This window comes from Triplophysa rosa, linkage group LG8 (assembly GCF_024868665.1).
Source record: "Triplophysa rosa linkage group LG8, Trosa_1v2, whole genome shotgun sequence".
NCBI lineage: Eukaryota > Metazoa > Chordata > Actinopteri > Cypriniformes > Nemacheilidae > Triplophysa > Triplophysa rosa.
In genome coordinates this window covers 19,667,200-19,676,732 of record NC_079897.1, presented here as the reverse complement: position 1 = coordinate 19,676,732, position 9,533 = coordinate 19,667,200, and the positions used below count along the sequence as shown (strand labels likewise).

At 36.4% G+C, this 9,533-nt stretch overlaps 2 protein-coding genes and 1 pseudogene across 2 annotated transcripts; all 3 read right to left on the bottom strand.

Annotated features, from left to right (window-relative positions):
* LOC130558381 (apolipoprotein A-I-like) overlaps positions 1-410 on the bottom strand; it is a 5,327-nt pseudogene extending 4,917 nt beyond the window's left edge.
* Positions 411-784: 374 nt separating this feature from the next.
* Positions 785-2,904, bottom strand: LOC130558380 (apolipoprotein A-IV-like). Its single transcript, XM_057340750.1, has 5 exons — positions 2,851-2,904; positions 2,114-2,132; positions 1,806-1,899; positions 1,351-1,711; positions 785-892 (listed from the first exon to the last, which is right to left on the bottom strand). Exons 1-5 carry the CDS (start codon positions 2,902-2,904, stop codon positions 890-892), a joined length of 531 nt encoding a protein of 176 aa, XP_057196733.1. The 3' UTR covers positions 785-889.
* An 823-nt stretch (positions 2,905-3,727) lies between these two features.
* LOC130558235 (apolipoprotein A-I-like) lies at positions 3,728-4,813 on the bottom strand. Its single transcript, XM_057340531.1, has 3 exons — positions 4,741-4,813; positions 4,399-4,549; positions 3,728-4,304 (listed from the first exon to the last, which is right to left on the bottom strand). Exons 1-3 carry the CDS (start codon positions 4,778-4,780, stop codon positions 3,728-3,730), a joined length of 768 nt encoding a protein of 255 aa, XP_057196514.1. The 5' UTR covers positions 4,781-4,813.
* Positions 4,814-9,533: the final 4,720 nt, after the last annotated feature.

The following is a 9,533-nucleotide window of genomic DNA, read 5'->3' as shown; positions in this document are numbered from 1 at the left end:
GTGAATTCCTGATCATCTGGACGGTTTCCTCTGCGGTGTGTGTAGCTTTAGCAACATAACTCCAGAATGCATCAGTCAACTGCTCCAGCTGTGGCATGGGCTCGTCAGCATAGAAAAGGTTGGCATGACAACCTGTATTGTTACATATACATTTAAGTCAGCAACATTATAAACAGTGCAGATATTTCATATTATTAAAAAATATTTATGTAATTTCTGACCTGTAAATACAGCAAGGGTGAGCACCAAGAGAACCTTCATGGTTGTAGTCTCCACGCTGTCCAGTCTGAAGAACAAGTGAGGATGTAGCTGTTTCTATCTGTATTTATACAGCATGAGGAGGTGATTGCTGGAGTGGAAACCCAAAGTCCAGTGTGTAGTGCCTTGCTGTCAGGAGCGCTCCACATCATAACTTCCTGACTGGACCTTTTGTCACTATAGATCCTCGTATTCAATACAGATAATGATAAGTGTGGGATGGTGAACTCTTCTCTACACAGAAGTGATATTAGAGTTGGTAGCATTGTAACTTTATATGCATGAACATTTTTTGTGAGTCTATTACTTAATCACAGGGTAGATGTCACTAAAGGGAAGTTAAAATAGAGGAAAATTTTAAATGTTACACCAAGGCATTTGGTATGCCATTTATTATTTACAACAGTATTCTAACTGGAAAAGTCCATCTGATTCACATTGTTCAGTTAAAACTAGACAGAGACTTGAGTTTGAATACTTGACCTATTGAACTCTTACAACCTACAGACCCAAATCATATTCTTTACTTCCTGATAAGGCCTGACACGTCATTTGAAGCCTTTTGACACTGTATGTGATGGCATTCAATGTAGTGTTCTCCAGCCTCCATGCCCTTTACCCCTAAAGCAGTTCACTGTGAAAAGAACAGGCAATAACATTATAAACAGTATCCAGCTGTGTTTTCTGATTACATTTTGATTTTGTGAATTTTAAAATGTTTGTATTTTTGAATGTTATATTTTAAATAATTAAATAATAACTGTACTTCTCACCACTAGAGGGTGCTATGAATACTTAGTGATGCTTTATGTGCAAGAATGTTTGATCTGCGGAGGTGAAGAAAGTGCAGTGTTCATAAACATGATGTAGCATTGATGCTACATAGTTTATTGTTGCATTACTAAGAAGCACAAGCAGAACATTTGTAAAGAGTATACAGGAAATATGATTTTCTGTTGAGTAAAAAAGAAGTCAAGAATAGTGGAACTGAAGCAGTTTCAATCTAACTTTTCAAAGTAAATGTGAGCCTGGAAATCTTAAGACAAGAGATTTTTGAAACTCCCGAAGATCTTATTTCATTTTCTGATTTACCTCAGCGGTGTAGGGCTCGAGCTGAGCCTGCAGCTCCTTCACGCTCTGCTCCACACTTCCTCTCAGATCCTCACTTTTCTGGAGAAGAGTGGCCTTCAGGCTCTCAGAATCCAGAGAATCTGCATATGGAGCCATTGCTGCCCTGAGCTCTTCCACTCTCTTCTGAATTTGACTCTTGACATTGTCAGCATAGGACACTAGTTGGCCTTTCAATGTCATCAGATCCTGCTCCAGAACCTCTTTTAAAACTTTAGCCTCTTTAGCGAAATTGGTCATCCACTCTTCAGCCAGACTATCCATCTGATTCTTGAGGGTGATGGCATGTTGACCTGTGTTCTGTGTTAGTCCAGCACTATAATTTGGAGAGGAAATTGTGTAGTTCATGCCAGGTAAGTAGAAATATAGCAAACGTATAATTGTGATTTAAATTGGCCTTTTTTGAGTTACCTGGGATCCTGCCATTCTGGGTATCCCTGATTATCTCTGCTGTTTCATTGATGGTATGTGTTGCGTGGGAAACAACTCCAGAAAAAATGGAGCCTTGCTGTGCTTTTCCGGGAGAATGGCCAATAAAAGGAATAGGATCCCTTTGACGACACAGGGATCCAGAATTATAAAAATAACTTTCCGAAGCCAGCACGTTTAACAGTGTAAAAAAGTCAGAATGCATGACATAGCACGATACCCGATCTTTAAGAATTAGCCTTTGGAAAAAGATTTTGAATTTGTGTTTTTAATTAACATAGTGAATTTCTCCACTCACCTGTGTCACCGTTTTTAGCCTGAAGAGCAAGTAAAAGTGACTGTTTCAAATCTGTATTTATAAATGAATGGAGCATAAATCCCGTGTGTCTTGCTGTCAGGATTACGCATCAAAATGTACCATATTTCATTACAGTGAGTTTTTCAGTGGGTGTAAACAATGATAACAATGTCGAGCTGTAAACCATTTTAAAAGACAACATACACTCACAAAGGAATAAAGTTTAGCAGCAGATTCTAAATTAATTCTAGAATTAATTTTATTGATAGTAATTACTTATAAAAATAATCGAGCTGTAATCATTGTGTTAGAAATGGGGTTCAATTGTCATAGATGTGGATGTTCTCCATATAAAATATGGGTAAAGGAAAGCAGTGTGTGGGATTCAAAGTTAGTCAATGAAGTTATAACAGGCAGTTAAGGTTGATGAAAAAATATCTTTATTGTGACAGGAAGATTCATTTTGTAATTCAATTGTTGATTCATCCTTTATTTCTCTTACCTTTTGGAATGTAGCCTATTAATAACTTTTCATACGTCAGTAACAGTCATTGTGTCCTCCACAGCTGGTGGAAAGAAGATAATGGGATGTTTTTCATGTCCTTCATGTACAAGATTTCATGTCCGTGAAAATGTATAATATCTGAGGGAATGTTTATATCTGTATATAAAGAAACTCTGTGTGCTAAGATATAAACATCAGGATGTTGTTTAGGAGTATCAGTCACATAAATTACTGTCAGTATATCTGTGTCAACGCTGAGGTAGAACTGTTTGATCTGTTGTATCATCAGTACTGGATGTAACTGTTAGAGGTCCATATTTTAAAGTAAGACAATCAATTCAATCTTTCAAATAGCCTAATGGTTGATTTTATAGAAGATTAGTGCTTCAAAATACTTTCATTATGTGCTCTTTATAATACTTTTATAAGCATTTCTCATATAGATGCTTTTCCTAAGAGAATGTGTAACTGTGACAAAGTTTGTTTTTGCAACGATACCATTCCTGTTTTGTATAGTAATTTGATTTCTGTCCAGTGCTCTTTTATAAAACATGTAAAATGTCTCCTTTTAGCTACATAATTTTTCAAAGGTGTAAATTCTTGGATCGGATTGTGCTTTTAAAAAATCATACATTTTACATTTATAATTTAAAAGTATTAATTAAAAAATATACCGCTGTACAGACATTAATTGTTTTGAACGGTAACCTGGGGACATCTTTCACACACCACTAGAAACACTGGTAGTAAAATGCAGATGTTTTATTGTTGCATAAATAAAAAATAACTCGACATTATAAACTTGCAACACAGACAAAAGAAACCACACACAACATTCAGTCACAAATAATATTTAAATAAATACTCAACTGTTATAAAGAAAAAGGTGCAGATTGACGGTTAAGGTGTAAATAACAGGATTTTGTTATTGATTATTTGTTAACTTTCTCTACATTGATTTATAAATGAGCAAACAAAAGGCATAAAAGATAATTCTGTTGGCTAGTAGTTTGATTTAGGGCTGATGTTCTTTCAAAAGTGAGATTTTGGAGTCGATGCTAATGCAAAGATATACATTTCTGTTTTCCTGACAGAAGTCTTTAAAGAATTTAGTTGGAATTGATAAAGGACTCATAGAGGGAGGTGAGCTGAGTCTTCAGGTCCTGGGCGTAGGGGTCCAGCTTTTCCTTCAGGTCTTCAGCATAGGGTGTTAGACTCTGCTGAACCATCTTTGCTCTTTCAGCAATCTGGGCCTGGAGATCCTCAGCCATGGGGCTCACGGTCTTCTGGAACTCCTGCAGGCGCTGGTCTACTTTCTCTTTGATATCAGCGGTGTAGGGCTCGAGCTGAGCCTGCAGCTCCTTCACGCTCTGCTCCACACTTCCTCTCAGATCCTCACTTTTCTGGAGAAGAGTGGCCTTCAGGCTCTCAGAATCCAGAGAATCTGCATATGGAGTCATGGCTGCTCTGAGATCCTCCACTCTCTGCTGAATTTGACTCTTGATGTTGTCGGCATAGGGCTCCAGTTTGTCTCTCACTGTGATCAGATCCTGACCCAGACGCTCCCTCAACACTTCAGCCTCCTTGGTGATTTTGGTCATGAGCTCTTCAGTCAGAGGATCTACCTGTTTCCTGAGGGTGGTGGCATAGTCACTGGCCATATCAGCACTTTGTGTCAGCCTAGCACTGTATTATGGAAAAAATTATTGATTAAAACTTCATACGTACATTCTGAGATTTTAGTCTTTAGTCTTTGGAATGCAGACTACAGCTAACTTACTTGACTTCCTGGCCCAGTTGAGACTCTCTTATCATTTTAAGAGTGTCCTCTGCGGTGCGCGTAGCCTTGGCAGCATAACTCCAGAATGCATCGGTCAACTGCTCCAGATGGGGCTTGGGTTCATCAGCATAAAATAGGTTGGCTTGGCAACCTGGTAAAGATGCAAATAAAATTGTGTTATGTTGGTTCTTTCCATTTTCCAGTCAGTTTTCAAATTCTCTCAAAAAGCAAAACATTGCATTGTTTAATGAAGTTAATGTTGTTAACAATTATAGTCTGTTTCTTGTATATCTTTGAATGCATTAACATCATTTTTTTGATACAGTAATGAGCATGATTTACCTGTAAATGCAACAAAAGCGAGCACCAAGTACAATTTCATCTTCACTGTTGTTTTCTAAACAAGAAAGAAATGTTGTTTACGTATTTTCTCATTTTATTTGAATGTTTATTATAGCTCTGCTGTAAAGCTAAGCTTACCTTGTGTCCCACGGTCTCGGTAGTGCTTAGTCCAATGAATGAGCTTGAGTTAGTCTGGACTCTCTGTGGCTGAATATACATATAAATGTGTGTGAAGTTAAATAGTCCACAGAAAAAGTCAAAGTCCAGCATTCATTGCCATGCTGTCAATGCCGCACCCCCAGAGTCACTCCAGTTTGCTGGCACATGATGCTGTGACGCTTTGGACCTTCTGATACTGTCTGAAATGTACTAACTGACCTCCATCAATTTCAAGTTTTTTTTACTTTTCTTTAGAAGATGGTAACTTGGAGTTTGTCATTTAACTCATAATCTCCATTACTATTGTATTATCTGGTGAGAATAATAAACAGTAACACAGGGAATATAACGGGCAAAAATTTGACACCTCAAAGGAATATGACTTACGGATGTACAGTTAATTGATTTGTCTTCATCTGAAGGAGGTTTCTCTGATAAATAGGCCATCTTTTGTTTTTGTCGCTTAAAGCACTGCAAAGTAACCTTTAATCCTCCGCAGTATAGGTAGCCTACTGTCTTCATTTCTGATCGGGATGTCCAGTTTCCACTGAGGGTGTATGGTGTACATCTGGCTTCATTGCCTTTCCTTAATGCTGTATTTTCACCTGTACAACTGTTTTTTCAGTTTTCGAGGCAGACAAGAAAAAGCAGAACGTTTTGAAATGATCAGTCCACCAAAAAGCATATGTTACAAATCAATGGCACGATTTGTACTCTTAAGAATTAAGTGCTTGGATGATTCTTCTGTTTAAATCAATCAAACTTGGATTTATTTGGGATAATGTGTGTGTTCCTTCCTTGTCAGATGTGGATAATGGAGCCTTTGTATTCATTGAAAATGACAGATACAGTAGCTCACTGACTACTGAGGTGCCTTAGCAAATGTCATGGGTTTTAGCCCAGCTGAACACACTTTTTCTTACATTTTTTAGTATCCAACTCGCTCTTGAATAAAAGCATCTGCAAAATGCTTACATGTAACTTATCCTATCCTCTCTTATCTTACGTAATATTTACTGTGTGGCTACAGCAGAAAGTGTAAACTCACAGTGTACACTGCGTAAAAAAAGCATAAAATATTGTACAATCAAATCAAAAGATTTGCGTTGAATGTTCTCAGGGAACACGCATGCTGATAAAAATGTATACCTTGATCCTCCACCTCCCCCAGAGACACACCTCTCACATCAACCAGCCAGCGTGGAGGGGCAGAGTTCACTTACAACACCTCTATTAGATATCTGATTTCCTCAAACACTACAACATGCACATAAACAGCACACAACCTTGAAAATTAAGAACACAGAGAAAAACATGCTATAAATCCCTGTCACATTCCCTTACCATTTTTGTACTGTTTGCTTATTTTTTTTATGAATGTATTATGTTTGCTGTTCATTTTCAATAGATTCCTGTATTATTTTTACTTCTACTTTCTTTCATGTTTGTTATTCTTACTAATTCTTTCATAATTCTTTATATTACAGAATAAACTTGTGATTAAAAGGAATAGAATATTTTCTGCTCTCTATTTGTTTAAAGCACTCTTGCTCCAAATACTTATTTCAAACATAAAACAATGATAAAGCCCAACACTGGCTTCCCCTTGTGGTGACATAATGAGCATGAATGATCATGGGTTGTGATATGAGGACTGCCCTGCTGTGGTTTAGATGTTCTTTTTCCCCCAGAAGTGTATGGGCATCAGAGTCTATAAAACTTACATAAGTTGTTTCCGAAAATTCTGTCATCATTTGTTTCCTAAGCTTAAATTGAGCTTAATAACCGTTTTCAAGGTTACCTTTGCTATTGTGCATACGCACAGGCTGGCAAGCGCCTCATGGGACTCCGTAAAGAGCTCCGCTACACCAAATCATAAGTCTTTCTCGAATATTTGCTCTTTCTATTGAAAGGGAGGACTTTCTTTCGCTTGAGCGGCCATATTTAGCATTTCAACCCCTCCCCATTGAAATGGCAGTGATGCATCTTGTTAATATCTACCTTATGCATGGTCTAAGTCGCTGTTTCTGTTTAGTTCTGGGTCAGTTTCATAGAGTTGCAGTGTGTGGATTGTGCTTTTATTGCATTTTCTTGTCATTTTCATTGTATATTAAATAATTTATTGGTTTATCTGCGTCAAGTGTATTGGATTGTTAACTGGAAAATAAAATTTCCTTACAATTTAAGTTTCATCATCATTACATCATCCGTCCAATCAGCGTAATAGGAAGTCCCTATAACTATAGACCAGCTGTCTTACCTTTATTCTCTCGACTGTTTTCAGCATCCCTCCACCACCCCGACTCCGTGCCATCAGCCCATTTTTTAACTCAGCCCAAATACGGGGGGAGCGCCCTGGGTTCGGGCCTAAATACCGAGCTCGGAGCCCTCTACCCGGACAGCACGCCAAATGCGCATACTATTTCCTTAATATTTTATTCACAAAGGTGAACTTGTGAATAAAAACAAAATACTAGACAGTCAAAACAACAAAGATACCATGTCAAAAGAAATCTTAGAAATCTTTACAATATATATATTGTATATAACTGGAATATAATTGTTGTTTTGTTACGTTTTATAAGATTAAGGAATTTGAAACCTACGTCAATTCAAATTTGGTTATCCGTGTTTATCCATTACTCGTCTCATTTGCATTTTAGACAGCAACATTATTTACAGGCATCTGCTGACATTATACAGTACATCTTTCTTATTCTGGAATATGTTGTCAACTGACCTATTTGTCAACAGCACCTGAGTCACACAAACATCTATTGATTACTAGTTTTATAACGAGACAACAGACATCCCTCATAATCCTTGCAACTTTTGTGATGTACACAACAATTTATTAGCAACTGAAGTACAATGTTAATTTTAAAAAAGAGTGCATTTTACCCAAAAAGAAAGAATGTGCCATACAGAAAGAAATGTGTAAATTACATGTAACCCAGCTGTAACCCATTTGTTTGTGATTTACTGTTAAAATAATCCTACATAATGCAAAGTAAAAGTTCAGATGCAAAATCCTCTAAATCCAACAGACTACTTTTCGTTTAAATGAGCATTTTCATTAGGCTCCTACCTGTAACCCATTTGTTTGTGATTAAATACAGAGCTCGGAGCCCTCTACCCAGACAGGGGGGAGTACTCTGGGTTCGGGCAAAAATACAGAGCTCGGAGCCCTGGACAGCACGCCAAATACGCATACTATTATTTCCTTTATATTTTATTTGCAAAGGTGAACTCGTGAATAAAAACAAATACTAGACAGTCAAAACAACAAAAATACCATGTCAAAAGAATGCAACTTAAATCTTTCCAATATATCTATTGTATATTACTGTAATATAATTTTTGTTTTGTTAAATTTTATAAGATTAAGGAATTTGACACCTACGTCAATTCAAATTTGATTATAGGAAAAGAAGTGCGGAAAATATTTCCTCATCTAAACATAATAAGCTGTCTGTGTATATCATGACAATTGTGAGTGTTGCGTGTAGTCCAAAGCCAGCAACTTTTAATAAGATGAAATAAAGTAGAGTAATATTTACATATATTTCAAACATGTTGATTTCATTTTTCTGTTTTGTATTTTCACTGCAGTTTGAATTAAATAACTGAAAAATAATTTGTGTGATAAACAAGCCACTCATATACATCAGCAGTATGTGATCAATATGATGCTTTTATAAGCTTCTCTTCTGAGGAGTTCGGCTTTTTTCCTAGGCCTATCCTATAGTGAGTTGGATTGACTCAAAATGTTGATTTCATTTTTCTGTTTTGTATTTTCAAAACAGTATAATGCTTTTATAAGCTTCTCTTCTGAGGAGTTCGGCTTTTTTCCTAGGCCTATCCTATAGTGAGTTGGATTGACTCAAAATAATTGATATCTAAACATAAATGAATTGTCGTATTTTGGTCTAAATGAAGAATGTGCAGTACACTTAACCTACCCAGTTAAGGTGTTACATCTTCGAGAGAATGTGATAAGGGTAAACACGACAGATATCTCAAGTATGATTTACTATATACTTTCAGCAAAAGAAAGAATTTGTGGTATAGTCATACCGTATATTATCAATCTTTTTTCTTTTTTTACATATAGTAGCCATGACTATAATACTTTCTTCTGCTAATCAGACTCAGACACATGTTTGTCCATTACTCTTCTCATTTGCATTTTAGACAGCAACATTATTTACAGGCATCTACTACAGTACATCTCTCTTATTCTGGAATATGTTGTCAACTGACCTATTTGTCAACAGCACATGAGTCACACAAACATCTATTGATTAGTTGTATACCAAGACAACAGACATCCCTCATAATCCTTGCAACTTTTGTGATGTACACAACAATTTATTAGCAACTGAAGTACAATGTTTATTTAAAAAAAAGAGTGCATTTTACTCAAAAATAAAGAATGTGCCATACAGAAAGAAATGTGTCAATTATATGTAACCCAGCTGTAACCCATTTGTTTGTGATTCAATGTTAAAATAATCTATAATGCAAGTAAAAGTTCAGATGCAAAATCCTCTAAATCCAACAGACTACTTTTTGTTTAAATGAGCATTTTCGTTAGGCTCCTACATTTACTTTCAGCAATTGTCAATACAAGA